This window comes from Nelumbo lutea, chromosome 7, assembly GCF_056320005.1.
Source record: "Nelumbo lutea isolate HS-2025 chromosome 7, American lotus-T2T, whole genome shotgun sequence".
Lineage (NCBI taxonomy): Eukaryota > Viridiplantae > Streptophyta > Magnoliopsida > Proteales > Nelumbonaceae > Nelumbo > Nelumbo lutea.
This window is the reverse complement of record NC_142690.1, coordinates 1,344,414-1,364,687: the sequence shown is the minus strand read 5'-3', so window position 1 is coordinate 1,364,687 and position 20,274 is coordinate 1,344,414. Positions and strand designations below refer to the sequence as shown.

The following is a 20,274-nucleotide window of genomic DNA, read 5'->3' as shown; positions in this document are numbered from 1 at the left end:
CAAGGCATTTTTTACAGATCCTACATGCTTTGTTGTGGACTCTACTTTTTTTTTTTTACTGCAACTTTTGTATTTGCATATATTTTGTGGCAGAAAAATGTGTCCTTATACCAATTAGGGTTGTTCATGGGTGGGGTTGGGTCAATTTACTAGTATTTTTTTTAACTGATTCGACCCAGTTGTATTATTTAAAGATGAAACTGAAATCAATCCTATACTAAGCAAAATTGAACCGATCGGTTTGAGTCAGTTTGGATCAATTTCAACCAGTCCCAAGCTTTAACACTCATGATATTGAAAACCTTGCAATTGCTCATTGAAAATGGAAGCATGATTGGCATTGCCTATTTGGTGTAAAGGTCATAACTGCAATTATGAGCCTTAAGGAATAGGGAGGCGGACCAAGAAAAGAAGAGTCAAAGATAAAGAATAACGAAATTTGGAAATTGGAAGAAGACTTGTAATCTAGGAAAGAAATGACACTTACTTGTCATTGCCTATTTGGTGTAAATGTCTTTAGAGAGTAGGGATCATTTCTTTAATTTTTTCCAAAAAATATTTCTAAAGGAGTAAAGGTGTAGGGACTAGGGATTCTTTGCCTTGAAATGCTTGCCATTAATGCCAATCCTAAAGAGAAGACTAGAAAGAATAAATAAGTAAGTACAAAGAATCAAAGAAGTAAAAAACAAAGTTAGTAATTAAGTAACTAGGATAGAGACAACCTAGTTAAGTAATAAGTAGTTAGATAGCTCGGTTTGGTTTGATTTGGTTTCGGTTTACACGCGTAAAAATCAAAATCGAATCAAACCGTCGATTTACCCATCTTTGCAACTCAAAACCGACTGATGATGAAGAAAAACTGGCCAACTCGAATTGGATCAAACCAGATTGATTGGTTTAAATTTTTTTATAAACAGCCCTAATACCAATATTTCCCCAAGTGTATATCATAATAGTTCACACTTGATATATTGGCTCCATTGATGTTTCTACCTAAAATGTTTTGGATCGATCGCAATGGTCAAAATATTGAAAATTGAAATGCATTGGTGCGTATTGATTGATATGTCAAATTTTCAACCCTATGATATGCTAAATACTAATAGTTTATGGGTTTGATTTGTTTTATATAATAGTCACAAAAGCATCAACAAAACAATAAAAAACATAATGAGTATTGAGAGTATCGATATCAAATACAACCTAAATTTGTGTTTTTGTGTGTTTTATGTGCTCGTACTTGTTTATAATATCATTTAAGCCTTAAATTTAATGTTATTTAAGCATTTATGGGAATTTTATGTATTTATGTTTATCTTAATTATTAAGCATATCTTGACAAATATCATAAAATTGTCTTATTATTATACTTTGTGAAACCAATATTTGCATATCCAAATAATACTGTTATTGATTTGGAGGGTCGAGACGTGAGACTAGACACTCGATGGGTCCAATTAATACAAAATAATGCCTCTTAGCATGATTAGGTGAGCTCTCACCATGGAATCTGTGGAGTTTGTTAAGATTATTTGGAACTCTGGATAGCTATGACAGTATTTGAATAGTATTACATTTTAACATTTGGAATTCATCAAAGTCATCATCATCCTCATCCCAAGTTTTTATCTCAAATACATAGGGTTATTTACATCAGTACTATTTCACCATTCCATTTCAAAGGTTAGATCTGTATTAATATAAATTCTTTTCAGTTTTTGTAATATTGGGTCAAATCACAATACACTGTATCAGCTCCATGTGTACACATGGGTCCCAAGTCCCATATGTTAAGATGACGTGGTGTAATGTGATTGGCCCAAAATCCTCCACTCCACCATTCCAATACCCCATATTGAGAATTCGGATCTATTCCTCACAGAGAATTCGGATCTCCCATAGCCACATCTCAACCTGTTTGTGAGATCACATCCGGATTCCCATATTGGTGGCCTATATTATTATTATTATTATTATTATTATTATTAATTATTAACATTATCAAATAAAAAAATTTATTATATAATGATTATGGTGGTTGATACCTGCCTTGACTACATCTCAAGATAAACATTGAAAACTTTATTTATTTTTCTCTCTCCACTTGCAGGTGCCATTCAATTAATTATATTTTATTATAAAAAAAAGCTTGGGTAAGGATTTAATATTTAAGTAATAAATATTAAAACCCTTAACCGCAACCCAAATAAAAAGAACAGAAAACCATTAAACATGGTAACTGGATTACTGGAAATCTGGAATGGAGAAGAAAAGGGTTAAAAAACAACAACAAAAGTTGTCTGTTCCCGCTTTTCCACATGCACCACACGTGTTCATTTTTACCTTGAAAGTTGAAAACCCAAACCTGTAAAGCTATTCTCACATCAAGACTCAAATGCAGGAGAGTTTTTCGTTTGCAAAAACGCACTAGGGGTTTTCTTAAAACTTACCCCTTTGTACCGAACTTGGAATGTGACAAGGGAGGGCTAATTTTGTCAATTTACGTCATTAGGATTTGAGGGATATGTATGTGTATGAGTGAGTTGCGATTTGCGAAAAAAAAGAAGCAGGTCTCGGTGGGGGGGAGAGAGAGAGAGAGAGATTGAATTGGAACGGCGAGCGAAGGAGAAAGAAAGGGAGTTAGATAGGAGAAAGAGATTTATTTAAAGAAAAGGAAGGTGAGAAGGTCTTCCGCAACAGAAACACCGAACACAGATAAAAATAAGGGGGAATTCAAGAGAAATTTATTTAAAGAATAAAGAGAGGCTGATTTTCTTCTTTCTCTCCTTTGTTTTTTTTTTTTTTTTCTCATCCCGCTTTTCTCCTTTCTATTCCCTTCTCTTCTCTTCTTCCCTTACCTTTGGGGTGGCATCCATGGCTTCGCTTCTATTTCTCTGCATCACCTTCGTTTCAGCGCTTCGTTTGGTCTCGTCTTCGTCTATTTGCCCTCCCCAGTCTCATCTCTTTTTGAACAGGATTCAGCATCAGTGCCCTGTCGAGATCTCCCCGTCTCCAGCTATCGAGGTATGGTTTTTGCGGTTTTTTGGTGTTATTGTTGATCTTTGTCAGGAATTACGTTCGAAACTTGGATTTTGGTTGGATTTCGTTGTTTGCCTTTTGGGCTTTGTCGGTAATCTTTGTTTTAGTGTTGAATTTGGGCTGCATGTTTTTTTATATCATATGCAACGGAGGAAAACAATTTTTGGATCTATCATTTTTTTTTTAATTTGTTAGGGATTGTTTAGAATTTGAATTTCAATTATAACTTAAAAAAAATTATGTTTTTCTTGCAGAAACACACTTTTTTCTATTTATTTGTTATTTTCTCTTTGAGTTCTTGTTTTTTTTTGGAGGTGTATCAATTATTGCATTTTTTCGTCTTTCGGGCTATTGATTTTTAAGGCAGGGATTTATGAGTTCGGGTTGGTATCTTTTTTTTTTTCCTCGAATTAGGGTTTTTAATGCTGTTTTGGGATCTGTGTCCTGGAAAATGGAGAATCAGAATAAAGTGTATCGGTTGAGTTTGTACATGTTGAGGCTATTTGGCTCTGGTGATATCTTGTTTCCAAACCTTCGGAATTTGGGATGATATAAATGCAGCATTTGGTTGTTGTTGAATGTTGACTTTTATACTTATGTTGAATTCTGTTTTAAGCTAGATTTTGAAGGAATTATGAAGCATATAGACTATTGTTTATCAAAAAAGAGAACCTTGTTGGTGGTTTCTCCTTGAAGATTTGAATCTAGCCCCTTTTTAATTATATGTAGGCAAAATTGTCAAGTTTCCGTAACTGTTGTTCTTTATGCATTCCCTAACACTATCACTTGGATTATGTATATTGTTTACTTCTCCATAAAGAAGAGTAGAGTGACACAACGTCTGTACTCCAAAACCATCATGTTAGACTATGTCTTACATTATCAACAGTCTGATAGCTGACTTGTATATGGACATCTTGTTCTACTTAGCCTATTGGACAATGAGATGGTTGCATGAAGGCTTTTCAGAATTAAATTTTTACCATGATGCCATTATCCTGATGTAGTCTTTATTGTATCTTTCCTTTCTATCCTCCCATTTCCTGTTATTGTCATTTTTATCCTTAGTATAATAAATTTCTGTTGTCAACGGGGGAGACAAAATTATAGGTACCATTATTAGACTACCATCAAGTTGTAGTAGATCAACTAGATATCCAGGTTTGCTTTCATAACCCATTAATCATAAGATGATTTTGGAATACTTAAAATGTGTCTGGTCATAATCATACACACAAAAGCAGATGATTTTGGAATACTTAAAATGTGTGTGGTCATAATCATACACACAAAAGCATCTCTTCTCTTCATATGTCTTTATCTGCCAATTATGTGCTGATGGGGGGGAGGGAACATGTCATCTGCCTTTAGGAATTTTTCTGAAACTTTTTTTCTAGACTGTGATTGCAAACAAACTCAAGTTCTAAAGTGGAGTTATATAAGGTTAATGATAGGTTTCGTTGTTTTCTCCCCAAAATTTTGTGCTCATTACCCATGAGTTGAGTACCGGATGATCCAAGAATGTTGCAATCATATATTACACATTTATATGCAGAAATTGCAGCCAAAGATGTAGAGTAATAAATAAATTGTAAAGGAAAATGTATTACATAATTGCTTTGTTCCTCTTATACTGGTTTGAGGGGGTATCAGATTTGAAAGTCAGCTTAGCCAAGAGTGAGATGCTTCTCATTGGCCTGGTGTTTAACACAGAGGAGTTAGCTGAGGAACTGGGGTGCAAAGTTTTCCATTTCCCTTCCATGTATTTGGGGCTGCTCTTAAGAGCCACATGCATATCAAAAAGCATTTGAGATCCGGTGTTGGAGAAATTGGAGTGGAAGCTGATATCTTGGAAATCTAAATATTTGTCTAAAGGAGGAAAACTAGAACTTATAAAAAGTGTCTTGACCAGTTTGCCGGCTTACTATATGTCTCTATTTCCCATTCCATCCTCAGTTGCAGCTAAGTGGAGCAAGTTATGAGGAATTTCCTCTGGTCAGGATGGAAAGGCCTTCCAAAACTCATTGGGTGAAGTGGGATCAGGTTTTCCGACCCTTAGAAGATGGCGTCCGGGTATTAGAAGTGTGGACTGTGAAGCTCTTCAATATTGCCTTACTGGGTCACTGGTTTTGGCGTATCAGTTCTGAACCTGATAGTTTGGGGTGGAAGCTTATTGTGGAAAAATATGGCTTGAGCAGAAATGGGTGGAGTGTGGAGGTTCCTCAGTATCCATGGAAAGGCATTTGCAATTGTCTTCCTCAATTATTGAGAGGCATCAGATTAAGGTTGGAAAGGGTGACAATATTAGTTTTTGGAATGAAGCCCGGTGTGCCGATCTCCTCTTCAATGTCTTGTTTCCCCTCTATTTTTGATGGCTTATTGGCTTGCAACAAGAGGCCCTGTTGGTATTTCAATTATTGGGAGCTGAGATGACCCAGTTTTTTGCCATGTAACCCTTGGGAGGAAGATTCCAGAATCTGGGGTTGGCACAGTTCAGGCTCATTTTCAGTTCATTCGTTTTGTAATGGTCTACCAAGTGGAAGTAGCTCATCTTACAAGGCAGTTTGGAAAAATACGGACGATACAATCAATTTTTGTGAGTTTGGAGATCCCTCAAAGGCTAGAAACTTGAAAGGAGTAATAAAGTTGTTTGAATGTGTGTCGAAGATGAAGGTCAATTTTGAAAAGAGTTGTGTAGTGGGGGTAAATTGGGAGGCGGAGGAGTTGGTTGAGGTAGTAGAGTCCTTAGGTTGCTTTATTTCTAGCTGGCCGTTGAAGTACTTAGGTATGCCTCTAGGAGATAATCTAAGTGAAGGAAGATTTTGGAATTCGATCATAGAAAAATGCACAAAGAAGCTGGCAATTTGGAAGAGAAACTACATTTCCCTTTGGGGTTGGATCACTTTAATTAGAGCTACTCTTGCAAACTTGCCAACTTACCTTCTTTCCATCTTTAGAATGCCACAAAAGGTGATTTTGAAGGTAGAGAAAGTCATGAGGGATTTCTTGTGGGAGTCAGGGGAAGGGAGGAAGGATCATGTGGTTAGGTGGGAAATAGTATGTAGGAGGAAGGAGCAGGGGGTTTGGCAATACGCAATCTAAGGAAGAAAAATACAGCATTACTAGGTAAATGGCTGTGGAGGTGGCCTCTAAAAAGGGAGAGGCTTTAGCATATAGTGGTAAGGAGCATGCATGGTGTGGCAGACAACGGATGGGATGCTGGTGTATCTCGGCGTGCTATGCTGAAATCCCCATGGAAGGTTGTTCATAGTATTCTTCTCGTTTTCCTAAACCTGATCAGGTATGATACTAGTATTGGAGATAGGGTTTTGTTTTGGGAGGATGTTTGGATTGGTGACTACGCCCTCAGGGACTTCTTTCTTTGTATTCCATCTCATGTTTTAAAAACGAGCCAATTCAAAGGCTCGTATCCTCTTCCTCTGCTTCTGGCATAAACTGGAATCTAGGCTTTAGAAGAGACTTGAGAGATTCTGAGCTTGACCAGGTTGCTTTGCTCCTTAAAACCATTGATTCCGTTTGCTTGGGCCCTTCTTTTGTAGATTCCTGTATTTGGAAGCCTTTTCCTTTGGGTTCCTTTTCTTGTGCTTCCTTCTTTGCTTCCTTGTGCTCCCCTCCATTGCCTCAACATTTTCATAGCAAGGAAGTTTGGTCCAAACCTGTCCCTCCTAAGGTTGGAGCCCTTTGTTGGGAAGTCTCCCTCGGGAAAATCAACACTTCGGATGTTTTGCAAAAAAGAAGACCTAGTCTTTGTATCTCTCCTAACTGGTGCACCCTTTGCAAAGCAAACAAGGAAAGTTGCTACCATTCACTAATCACTTTCCCTTTTATTGTAGGCCTTTGGGAAAAGCTTTTTGATCTTTTAGGGTGCAGGTGGACAAAACCGATATAGATTTGCAATCTTTTTTATCCTACAAATTTCAGGTGACCAAAGAGAAGAGGAAGAGTTTTGTGGAGGTGTATGAGAGGTACTTTGGTGTGGATTGTGTAGGAGGAACGAAATGCTAGAATCTTTAATGACAAGGAGAGGGATCAAACTTGTGTGTTTGAAAGCATCTTATGTAGGGCCATAAATTGGGTAAAATCCTTGGATCTGTTCTCCTCCTACACTTTTGATGACATAAGGAGAAATTGGTAACAACTGGATAAAAGTTCTGCAGTCAAAAGCAAGCCGGTGGTGGATTGGAAGTCTCCTGATGCAAGTGTCATTAAACTAAATTTTGATGGCAGTAGTTTGGGCAACCCGAGGCTTTCTGGAATAGGGGGTCTTTAGAAATGAAGAGGGTCAGATTGTAGCTCTATTTTCTGGTCCTATAGGGTGGGGAGACTCAATAAATGCAGAACTCCAAGCTGTGTTACAAGGAGCAGAATATGCAAGAGAGTTGGCAGCGGAGCATTTAATGATTGAAGGTGATTCCAAATTGGTTGTTGGATGGCTAAAAGAACCAGAGACGGTAGCCTGGTTGTACAAGGGGACTTGGAGAAGATTTAAGTGGCTGACTTCAAATATTTCAGTCACAGTTCATTGGGAAAGAAGACAGAAAATGGGCTGGCAGACCTCCTAGCTAAACAAGGAGTACATAGGAATCAACTCTTTTAGGCTCAATTGTAAGCTTTTTGTTGTAGTTAGGAGGCTGCACCTCGCGCCTCTTAGTGGGAATTGTATGATGTATACTTAGTTCTTTAATCAATAAAATTATCATTTTCATTATCTATCAAAAAAAATATGGCTCCTTCGAAAGTTTTTTTTTTTTGAGTTTGGGTAGCTACTTGGTCAAATATCCAACTAAGGTGAACTTATCTAGGACAAGTGCTGTCCTAGATAGTGCCTTATGTCCTTTCTGTGAGCAATGGCCTAAAGGTTCCAATCATCTAATTTCTTCATTGTGCCTTGACTAAAGTGTGGCGACATTTATTGGGTAGCATTTATCTTCAGTGGTGTCAACCAAGGGTTTTTTCTGAGATGCTCAATGGTTGTAGTGTAAGTGGGATTAACAGAAAGGGCAAAACTTGTTGGGTTGTGATCCCTTTGGTTGTTATTTGGGCTATGTGGCTAGAAAGGAACATTAGGGTGTTTCAATCCCAGTGATTTAAAAGGTGCGCCTAGGGCTTAGGTGCACAGGCAAGGCGCATTTTAGGGTAGATGCCTCGCCCAGGTCCTAGGTGCAACACTTTCAAAAGGTGCGCCTTTTGAAAATTGTACATTTTTTGTTTTTTCTGAACCTAGTGGCTATGCTGGGGGCTCCACCCTAGGACCCCCGACCACGCCCCTCAAGGCAAACCCAAACAAGTCCATGTTTGGGTTTTAAATTCTTAATTCTCACATTTGCTCGCTCACCAAAGCTTCAAGAACCCTCTATTTGCTAATGTTGTTCATTCATTCATCTTAATAAAATATCTTCTTAAAAGGTAATTAAAATTATAAAATCATTACTTTTTGTGTGAGAATTAAGAATTTAAGACCTGAACATGGACTTGCTTGGGCTTGCCTCGAGGGGCGTGGCACAAAAGCAACTCATAGAATCAGGAATGTAATATGTTTTACATCACATTAGCTACTTAAAGTAATGCAATTGAGGAAAAAAAGAGATTGTGGGTTTTACATGCTCGAAAATGTTTTATATGTTTGATTTTATTTTTAAATTTTCATTTGAATATGCTTTACATGTTATGTTTATATATTTTAGTTTTAGATAATAGGTTTTTTAAACCATTAGTTTTAAAATTTAAGTTTATATTTATTATTAATATTATGTTTAATATTTTTTATTTTTTTCATTTTTTTGGAATTTTTTTTTTTGTATTTTGCGTGTTGCTTCAAAAAGGCGCTCACCTCACTTTGCGCTTTTAAAACACTGCCAAGGACCATCCTGTTGAGCATGCTATAAACTCATCTTTTGATTTCATTAGGGTTTGATTGAAATGTAATAGCTTTTTTTTAGAGTAATTCTAGCCCCATTTTCTTGGCTGTGTGAGTTTTTGGGTCGTCTTAAATTCTTAATGCTCTATGGGTTTATGCACAAAAGCTCATTGTACAGAGAGCTGTAAATAATTTTTTGATAGGGACACGGATCATTGTTGTTAAAAGATCTCAGTGTGTATTTAGGGAGGGGATTGCTTATTGCTTAGGCTTGCTTAATTGGAGCTATGCTTCTATGTCTCCCCTTTGTGGCCCTTGTGTGTTATTGCTCCTAGACCTAGAGAGAACATGGCAGTGTGGGAAATGTGTTCATGGCTAAATATGGTGAATCCTTTATCTAGGTCATTCCCTATGTACAATTGGTATGGGGTTTACAAACTTAGGATATTGTCCTTATAGTCTCTACTCAAGTTGGAAGTGTCATCTCTGAATTTTATTTTCAGCAATTTTAAGTGGTATTTTGAATTCCCATTTTGAGAGGTCCTCCCAAGTAGAAATATGATATAGAGAAGATGGGCTAAAAGGAAGGCTCAAACCTAAGACCTATGAGCCTCAAAGCCCATAGTTGCATCTATCAAGAAGATAAATATCCCATAGATTTCAAGGAGATTTGATTTCCATCGATAAATATCAATGTAAACATTTACATTCTTTCGAGAAGTAATGAAGACTGAATTGTTTCTTATAACTTGTTGTTTGGTGTTGACTCCAAGCTTGAAGTTGTTCAGCTTTAACCTTATCTCTTCCCAATGGGTGGTTGGCAAGTATGATCTTCTCAGTGCTATCAAAGTGCCGGTTAGTTAGTTGAGGGCCAGATTGACTACACCACTAACAGTCAGTCAATACTCATGATATGGTCACTTGGGATGACTAAGCATCAACTAGGTCAACTAGTCAACTACAATAGTACAACTACAAGGTCATTTTAAAGCTTTATTTGTTTGTTTATGTCTATAATTTTTTGAAATAATATTAAGGGTAAATCTCTTAAACTACCCCTACTATTCACGTGTTGTTCTTTGGACATTTTCTGGAAAGTGTGTCCAAGATTGCTCTTTGGATATTTCTATAGACTCCACATGTGTTGATGGAAAATAAATGGTGAGGATTAAAATGGGCAAAATAATTTTTATAAGAGTCAGTGGTAAGAGTTGTCAGTTACTCAGTTTTTGTATAAAAAACTGAAATAACTCAAGGTTTTGATATGTAAATGATGACCAACTTCTCTGTCATGATATTTACTTGGTTTTGGGCTCATCCTTGCAGAAATCAGCTACAGTTTTGTAACTTCAGTATGGTAATGTCTACTTAATAATCAAGGAAAGCTCATGATACTAATTTAGATGGTCTAAATCTTTTTTCTCCTTAGCTTATGATTACCCATAGTGGCATTGAAAGTATTTCCGTTCTCATCTTAATTTTGCAATACTTTGGGGCTATCTTTGTTGTTTGAGATTGTGAGGGGTCAGTTATTATTCTTTTGCATTTTATCGTTCAGATATTTCCTGTATTGGTTTGTCTTTGGTTCTAGCTGCCTCTGCTTGACTGCTTCTGTCTCTCCTATAAGAGCTTTGATTATTGTCTTTTGATTGTTTTGATTCTTGATAGAGTAATCATGTATATTGCAATATTCCCTTGCTAACTTATAGTCACCTTTTTTTTCACTAATATAGTCACCTTTGAATCAGTTAGAATTGCTGTTTTGTCTTCTCTCTGCCTGATTGGTTTGCTTTGCCCTGCACCTCTTCGGTCAACATGTTGTTCTCACATTTGGGCTTCATGAAAATCTTCCATTGACTGTTATTTCTTTTCATTAGTTCTGTATGCCTTATTGTTTAATTAGTTTCTCTTTATGGATTTGCAGAGTGTAAACCTTGCAAATGGTTTGTTGGTTGAGTCTTGAGTGCAAAGTGAAATAATTCTTATTTCTTGACATTGTTTTTGCCCCCTTTTAAGGTTGATGGAGATTCACTTGAAAGAGCTTTAGGCTCCAATTGGAGGAACACGTACGCTTCTGTACTCTTCTACAGTTACTGGTGTTCATTTTCACATGGTGTAAGACCCACATTTGACACCCTCAGCTCCATGTTTCCTCAAGTCAGACATTTGGCAGTTGAACAATCTTCAGCCATGCCAAGGTGGGAGATGTTATCTCATTTTATTCTATTATTATTTTCCCTATTTCCATGCATTCAGACATTTAGCAGTTGAACAATCTTCAGCCATGCCAAGGTGGCAATCATAGAACATCAAACCATAGACTGATTATTACAATCAGCTTGTTACAGCAGCTTTATGGCCTAGAGGCTTCCAAAAATGCATACATTTTTTTTGGCTTCATGGGGCTACACAACAGTGGGTAGAGCTCATCTCCCCCCCCCCCCCCCCAAAAAAAAAAAAAAAAAACACCCGTGGTGGCAGTGGGATTTAATCCCAGGTCTCTGCTACAATGAGTCAAAGGTCCTACCAACAGAGCCACCATAAGTTGGTTAAAAAAATGGATACTTTAGTTGGTGGACCTCGATGCCTGTATAAGTGTTTAAAAACAAGAGAATGAGGGTTGAGGAGTTGGACTGATTTTCCATAATTAGATGATGTTGAATTCTTTTGGGGCTTGACTTTATCCAATAGTTCTATTTACCAGCTTCCATTGTAATGTACAGTGTGTTCTCAAGGTATGGAATTCACAGCTTGCCGTCAATAGTGATGATTAATCAGACAGGAAAAGTACGGTACCATGGTCCCAAGGATCTCACGTCCCTCGTACACTTTTATAAGAGTATTACAGGCAAGTGGTTATCCAAAAATGAAACAAATGTATTGATTTGATTTTCGCCACTCGTGGTTTAATTTAAATAAGGCATACCTTAATCTTATTGTTTCCCAAGCAGGACTCGAGCCAGTTGAATACTTCACTGAGGATCAATCAAGCACCCTGGGAAGTGGTGAGAAATCTCTTCTTCAGTTATGGAGGGAGTCTTCCACAGAGGTGATTCTAGCAAGGGAACCATACCTAATTTTCTCCGTATTGTTCCTCTGCTTGAGGGCGGTACTATACTTGTTCCCTGAGATGTTATCTCGTCTGAAGGTTTTCTGGTTCTCATATATCCCCCGCCTGAACCTGGAAATCTTTGGAGAGACAAGCCAGTTGTTGGAACATGCGCTTCATGTGATAGATGTCAAGAGGGTTTGGAGCAAGCCGAAATTGTGTAAAACTAGGAATTTTCATCAAGGAGCTAAGAATGCCCATGTGTGGGCATCTTCATTGGCATCCGTTTCCTTGGGCGAGTCATCTTCAGCTAGAGGATCTCCTGCAGTGGAGTAGTGAGCTTCTACCGGTCACCCTGCAACCCTATCTCGAACTCAACTACGATGCAAACTGGGAGAACAGAGATTCTTGGGCTTAATCCAATGGAAGGAGGAAGGACCTTATTAAATGCAATGGGACAGGCTGGTCGTGCTCAAGGGTTGGTAGTATTTTTTTCCATATTCCTTTTCCCCTGTTTTATACCTTTTCATATGCCCTATGTACTAGTGGTTATTACTGAAGCTGTTGTCCCTTTTTTCTTCTTTGTCGGAGTTTTGAGGGGGACGCGAGCAAGCGCAACCATGTAAATCCGCATCTATAATTTGTATATTATTTTGCATTTGGGAAAACCACCTCTTATTGCACTTCAGCCACACTTAGAAATAGGGGAAGGATCTCCAAACACCAATGATATTTCTTTTCTTGTGGTTAAGATCTTTTTAGCAGGTGTAGGATCGATTAGTGCTAACCAAATTGTTCAGGGACACTCGTACTCTTATATGTGACGGATGGCTTAGTTTCAATAATCGCCAGGAGAAGAAGAAGATGCACCAGCCTTCAGCAAATGGTCGGGCAAACAATGGCAAGCGATGAATATGTGGAATCAACCAACAAAGAACAAACTAGTCCTTGAGCAGTTGAGCTATATATATGAAGTCGGTAGGAAGCGGGAAGCTATCTTTGCTGTTCTGTTTTATTAATTTTTGGTAAATTTGTTGTTCTGTCTATATGCTACATTTGGAGCGATTGCAGGCATTAACTGTTTTGATGGATTGATCCGCAAATAATCTCACCTTTCAGGATTTCTTCTTAAGTTTTGGGATATCGTGTCAAAATAATGACCATGTGGTGTGCATACTTGGTGTCTAGTGGTTCACATGAAGGAAGCCTTGACTTGCGAAGAACCTAAGCCGAAGGTGCATTGCTGACTGAGAGTTTGGCCAGTTGGTTCTGATATTTTGATTCCAGTATTGGCCCTTTTCTCCCCAGTCGGGCTTAATAAGGTTCAAAGTATCGAGACGCCTACGCCTTCGGGGGTTTGGACTTCGGACCACATGTTCCCCCTTTTTTAAGGGTTTATTTTTGTCAAAATCTCACAGGTGGACCTCGGTCTGAACTCTTGAGTCTCTGAAGAATTGTTTACATCTTGCCACATCATCCCTCGACACAGTAGAAATGAGGATTCATGATACACTCGTTTTATATCACTAGTACACACTACACGGATAGAACCTAACTTTTATTCTAAGTTTCAATTTCCAACACTCGGATGTTCCCTTTGTCCTTGTCCTCCAACTAGCATTCAACAACCATCACACACGACTTTTCTACTTATTTTGTCGCCTTTATGGCCCGCCCATGCTTACCTTTACGGTTTCAATCTTCCAAGAGAAAGATGCCAGAGTTTCCAAGGTTGACAATCTTTTTTTGCATCTGGTTTCAATTTACAGCCAAACACCAAAAAACTTCCCGGGTGTCACGTTGATGCATTTGAGATTTCAACCTTTAATTAAAATTTTACAATTAGAAACACTCCTACGGAACGAACGATCTTTATTTGCATGTTTACACCCATACCCTGAAGTTTCATATGAAGAGTAGTAGTTTGAGTATGTGAGATCTTTGAATTTGCTGTCTACAATCTTATCCCTCCAACGAGGCAAGGGTATGAAGCAAATTGCTTCTATGTTAATTATAAGAGTGATGATCAGATTGGGAATTGATACTCAATACTCAATATATTTGAGAGAGAGAAAGAGAGAGAGAGAGAGAGGGAGAGCGCCTCCCTTAAAATATTTAATTCAGAAGTCACAAACTCAAGAGGCCACTAACGAGCTAACAAACACCGCTGATTGGAACTTTTTCTTCCACCATCCAAATCAATGCAGAAAAAGGGTTATGACCATGTCTAGACCTATTTTTTGGCTCAATTAATCTCCTTGGTAGTACTAAATCTTCTCAACATTGGAAGCATGGAAGGTTTGTGGTGCAGGACTAGTTTAGGGGTCCTATTGATGTTACATACCCCAGAGAAGATTGACGCTTTCAATGGGCTTATACAGCATATGTACTGATCTTATCAATTATTACATAAAAGATAAAAAAAAAAAAAACGTTGTATTCCAAGCCGAAGGAGAGAAGTCCAGATTGTGCTCTTCAGTTTAGACAATCGTGGCTCTTTCTTCTCCTTTCGACTTTTTTGTCCTACCATTTTCTGGGCTGTCCGTTTTAGCCATCGAGACAATGACAAATTAGGACTTAGGAGGTTGACATCCATTTGTTGATTTAACATCGGAAAGGGTCCGTTTGTTTCCTACATGGAACCATTTGATTCGTTTCTTGGTCCTGCAGATTTACATATCAACAATTGGGTATCGTATGGGGAGCTCTCAATATCCTACCCACAAGACACAACAGTTGTACATCAGGAACATCTCCCTCATGCACAACATCTAATTACAAGAGATGTTCCTTGCTGTGAGCCTTCTAGGAAAAGATGTGGTATTCTGTTATGTATGGATGGGACCCATCCACAAAATAGCGTGGATAGGAACGGGCCATACCTCAATTTATCGTCTATAATATTTTCTCGTAATTTGTGGAAAGGTTTCAGTGTAATGCACATGCATTACATAGGTCTAATTACTCTCATTTTAATTATTGCACAAGTCCGATGATTCTCCTTCTCAATTCTTTTTTCATTATTTAAAATATTGATTTTTATTTTTTTAATATTTAAAATAATATTTTTTAATTGTTTAAAAAATGTAATTGTTGTCTATATATTGATGCATTTTTTTCAATTTATTTATTATATAAAATGCAAAAATTAGACATTTATGATTAACTATGTAGATCTCTCATAAAATGTATATGAAATACATTGAATAAAAAATTATAGTGTGGATTAGTTCACACCACACCTACAGAACACCATCGTGGGTGTGGACTAATCCGATCCACACAATCTATCCATAGTTTAGGACAACTGTGGGATATGATGTGGGTGTGGATTGGTCCCTGCCACAGGGTGTGGTGTGGACCAGTCCACACCCACCAATTTCTCATCACAGAACACCCCCTTAGTCTTATGAATCTAGGTTTCCTCTTCATAAAACGGTGCTCACACCCACCTCATAGCACTTGTTGCCTTGCATTAAAATTAAAAGCATCTTCTAATGAATGAAAAAGAAATCTTCCCAATATGCGACTACAACATGCTGTGAAGTGAATGTGAAGAGGAAATCTGAATTCTAGTTTTATACCCATGTAGATTGATTGGTCTTCCAACTTCCAAGAGAGCAACTCAGCCGGTGTCTGACTGAGCAAATGCACAACCATGATTACGCACAGTATAAATATATACAAAATATAAAGTATATGTTTGGCATCGATGCTGCAGATACAAAAAACAGTACCGCTGATGTGTAGGTTGGAAGCACCGTTTTTCAAAAAAACTGTCTTTTTTTGTTTGGAATCATTGCTGCCAGATAAGAGATTTCTTGGAGCAACAACAAAGTTTTTTGTTTGGTATCAATGCTCTAGGAAACATTTTTAGCACCGGTACTCATTATCTAGTGCCACATCACTACTACTTCACATCTTTATTGACAGCAATGAACTACAGTTTCAGGAAACACCAAATTTGGTATTGCTCCAAACCATGCAGAAGCAATACTCTGCATATTTCAAACACTGCTTTTTTTTAATATGACGCCGTTTTCTGAAGCAACGACAACGATGCCAAATAGATGCAAAGTTTTACACTCTACATATTTGTATTTATACTCTTTCAAACTGAAGTACATTTGAAGCCAGTTGGAGGAGAGCTGTAAGCTTAAATTTAGTGCATCGAACGTGGAAATGTTAAGTCCCAATTTGCATGCGTTATGCTTACGTCTCCAGGAATCCGCTTTGAGTTGACAAACTGCACATGAAATTATGGACCAAACCAGAAAGTTCTCTTATCGTAAGAGGTGGTTATCAGTCACTGGCTTAATTACTCTGAGCTAACGAGTGTTAAACACGACGAGCTCTGGGGTGAGTGTTTTCTTTGTGTGTAATCATCACTCCACATGGAAACGGATCGAGTAAAGATTTTTTTGATTGAATGATGCTCCTCACATAGTCAGTTGAGACAAATCCAACTGCTGGGGGTGCCCTGCCCCTCACATGCTGGAGCTGGATCCTAGTTGGAATTCGAGTCATAACGATTTTCTAGTATATGTTTGGCATCGATGCTATAGATATAACTGATGTATGGATTGAAAGTAAAGTTTTACGAGAAAATGATGTTTTTTTTTTTTATTTAGACGTTGTCAATTAAAATGTTTCCTGGAGTAATAATAATTTTTTTTTTATTTGGTATGGCATTGCTCCAAGCCATATCTTCTCAATTTCTGAGACATGCCTTGAAACATAATTTTTATAAAAAATATAGTTCCAAACAAATATTTATTTCTTGGAGTACCATTTTTTCCGAAATATTACTGATATAACTCATTTTCAAGAGCAACGGCAACGAAGCCAAAGAGACGCATAGTGTATCATCTTTGTCTCTTACATATTTTAGGCAAATTATAAAATTTTAATAACATTACATCATAATATTAATATTTACAAATGGTATTTGTACTTATAAAGGAGTTATCTCTCTTCAATCACCATCTAGACTGACCATATTAAATTGCCTCACCTATGAGATCATTTTATCCAAAAGAAAAGGTCGTCAATAAGTTTCAGTCATCTGATATTTTCTAATCATTATCGGAGTTTTAGTGTTAATGATGATGATGATTTTAGAATTCTAGTTACTGTCATTTTTTTTCACATTAGGTAATTTATTTAGTCAAATAAATATCCAACTTCTTAAGCAATTATTAAAATATTGATAATAGTCGGTGTGTATCGATATAGACTGATATTCTTTTTTATTATTTTTTTTTCACAGATTGAAAACCCCCATATCCCTTTTATATGTGGGTGTATGGGTATTCGTAACCTTGGATATGGATATGATATATTCAATATTTTCATGCTTTAAATGATCATTGGATGGACTCAATTATTTTCTCTAACCGTTGTTTAGAGTAGAAAGAAAAAGGCTACCATTACGAAGAACATGGGGATACTCTCATTGGGGCCGAGATGGCTACTCAGTAACTATTGTGTAGCCCATTTTTTTTTTTTTTAAAGAAGGGAGGGTGGCGATTTTTGGACTGCAATCTGACAACTCGTCTCAAAAGTATGATGGTGGGAACCACTAGTGGAGCTCGATCGAAACTGTATCGAATCACCACTTAAAGAATTTTGACCCATTAAATTCCCTCCGCTTCGTTATTACATTTATAATACAGATTGGTTGATGATAAGTTTTTAAATATCATTCATGTCTTTCCAGTATCATAGTTGAGCCCATGATTCAAAGTATCGATGTGTCTCTGCATATCGACATAGGCATATCAGTATTTAAATATACATGATTTTTTTTTTGTTTTCTTTTAATTTGGTTTTTGAGAATTAAAAAGAACAACATTTTTTTATTAAAAAAAATGATTTGGGACTCAAAAGATATAATATTGTATCGATTTTTTGAACCTTGGTTGAAACGTAATAGGTATAACTAATTAATCAACAGAACATGAGGAGTTTTTTGATAATTCAGAGTATTGCAAATAATTAAAGTTTAAGGAGCACCAACTTGTGACAGTTGTATGGGCGATTTGGCTTTGTCTTTCACTTTTCTTCTTTTATTGCTTTTGCTTCTTGCCCTTCAATCTTTCAACATCATTCCAAGGAAAACGATTTACAAGCAACCGACACTCCTTTTTCTTTCCTCTGGAACAGAGAACCTCTTTTAGAGAAACCCTAACCTTCTTCTTTCTTTCAAAAAGACGAGCATGGAGAAATATATTTTTCACTCCCAGGCCCAATCTACACCCGTTCAAAGTACCATCCATCCAATAGTCAGAAGTAATATTTTCGTAATAAAACCAAAAGCATTGAAAAGAAATATCTAGGAACCTTATCAAGTGGGGATCTTTCACCTTATGATGGGTCCGGTTGGGCCGTTCCCCTTTTGTCGCTAATTCCAAAGATAAAGCTCCCAAACTGCTTCCTTGGTCATTAAACCCTTACTCCAATAGCAAGAAGACATAATGGGTAGGCTGCTCTTGGAGAAATTCCACCAGAAAACACAGCAGTCCGTGAAAGCCACCTTCTTGGTTCAATAATTCAACACTACTTTTCAAACCCAACTCATATTTCAGTCCACCTTTGCTCATCTTTCACCCCCTCCATCATGGAGAAGTCCTCTAGTGAGATGAGCTTGGATGAGTGGGAAGTCCTCTCAGATGATGGGTTTCTTGACCTTCACCACCATGAGGATGGTGGCAGGAGAGTGCTCTCAAAGGAGACAGCAGGTTTTGATCCCAAGGGTGTGCTGGACATGAATTATTTCATATGCCCATCTCCCCCTCCTCGCCATATGTTTGAGTCCTCCAAGAAATCCAGTGATTCAAAGGGTGTGAATCAGCTCGTTCCAGTCCCAATCAAATTGGAGCCACCGATAGGAAATAACCAAAATCATGAATTCGTCAAAGAAATTCTGGATATTCCAGTTGTAGAGTTCAGTATCATACCTGCAGCAGTGTCAGAGAAGATCAAAGCTCCAATCTTGGGACCCAAGACAGCAGATCAAGACACCGTCTCTCAAGTCTTCTTCAAGAAAATGAAGGAGCATGAATTCGTCGACATGAAATTGGACTCACCAAAGTCCAGCACCAAAGGAAGCAGGCTTCAAACTGAGGTTGGCTCGACTCAGTTTGAGAAGGAAGAGGCCTGCGAAGGGGAGTCAACAGAGCATAAGGCTTCTGGTAAAGTGGTAACTGAGGAAGAGAAAGAGAAAGAGAAGAAGGACAATTTCTTGGATCCGGAGATCAAAAACGACAACAATTGGGAAGATAGTGCCGGTGGTCTTTGCATTTGGAAGTGGAGACTAACTGGAATCGGTGCTCTTTGCTCTATAGGTGTAGCTGCTGCCACTATTTGCATTTTCATCTTTGGAAGCCAGCAGAGGTACAAACACCATCACCAGAACCAGAAGTTCAGATTTCAGATCTACACCGATGAAAAGGTTTGGTTATCTGAAAACAATCATCACTGTTTGTATCTGATCGAATTGTAACTCTTTTTCAGAAAGTATTTGTCACTGCTGAATTCTTTGACATCTTTCCCACCTAAGCAAATCTGAAAACTAACAATTCTCAAACTTGGGTTGCAGAGCATCAAACAAGTGGTCAGTAATGCAAGTAGATTGAATCACGCACTTTATGCAGTTAGAGGTGTTCCATTGGCCAGAGCTCACATATCCTTTGGAGGTTACTATGATGGCCTTTAAGGAGCCACAGTTCATGGGCATCATCCATCCATCCTGATATTACAGTAATAGTGTTTCTTTTCTATGTTAATTGTAACAGATCCAGATAGGATCTTCACATTTGTACATAGTGATATGGTAGGATGCATGTATGGATACTCAAGGAAGTATATTTCCTTCATCAATTCTGATTGAAGTGGCCTTTCTATGTTCATTGAACTTTATGTCATACCACTTCTAGTTAGCCACGTCACAGATAATATATTTATTTGCAGGATGCAAGTTAAATATTGGGTTTACCATTCAAAGCACTCTGACAAATTTCACTATTTCAGGCAGGATTTGGTAAAATGTAGAAAAATGATTGGGATGTTCATGACACAAGACCCACTAGTGAGTTGAGAATGACCTAATCTAGTCCAAGTCTTGGTTCCAGATAGAATACTACTTGCCAAATTTCAGAATGATCAACTGATATGTTATCAAGAGGTCTCATCATGTATACTTACTTGGGAGTTTCAGTTCTTGATCCAATCCACTCCAGGACCAGCTGAGATATAGTCTTAATTCTTAGGCATTTGGATTGGCTAATCCTAACTTGGTCCAAATTGG

At 37.6% G+C, this 20,274-nt stretch overlaps 2 protein-coding genes across 2 annotated transcripts; both read left to right on the top strand.

Moving 5' to 3' along the window:
* The first annotated feature begins 2,542 nt into the window (after positions 1-2,542).
* Positions 2,543-12,634, top strand: APRL5 (APR-like 5). The gene is made up of 4 exons (XM_088953998.1): positions 2,543-3,024; positions 10,934-11,115; positions 11,641-11,765; positions 11,869-12,634. The coding sequence occupies exons 1-4, from the start codon at positions 2,875-2,877 to the stop codon at positions 12,300-12,302; spliced, it is 891 nt and encodes a 296-aa protein (XP_088810124.1). The 5' UTR covers positions 2,543-2,874; the 3' UTR covers positions 12,303-12,634.
* Positions 12,635-17,893: 5,259 nt separating this feature from the next.
* On the top strand, positions 17,894-19,876 carry LOC148844532 (uncharacterized). The gene is made up of 2 exons (XM_088953534.1): positions 17,894-19,419; positions 19,567-19,876. The coding sequence occupies exons 1-2, from the start codon at positions 18,586-18,588 to the stop codon at positions 19,681-19,683; spliced, it is 951 nt and encodes a 316-aa protein (XP_088809660.1). The 5' UTR covers positions 17,894-18,585; the 3' UTR covers positions 19,684-19,876.
* Positions 19,877-20,274: the final 398 nt, after the last annotated feature.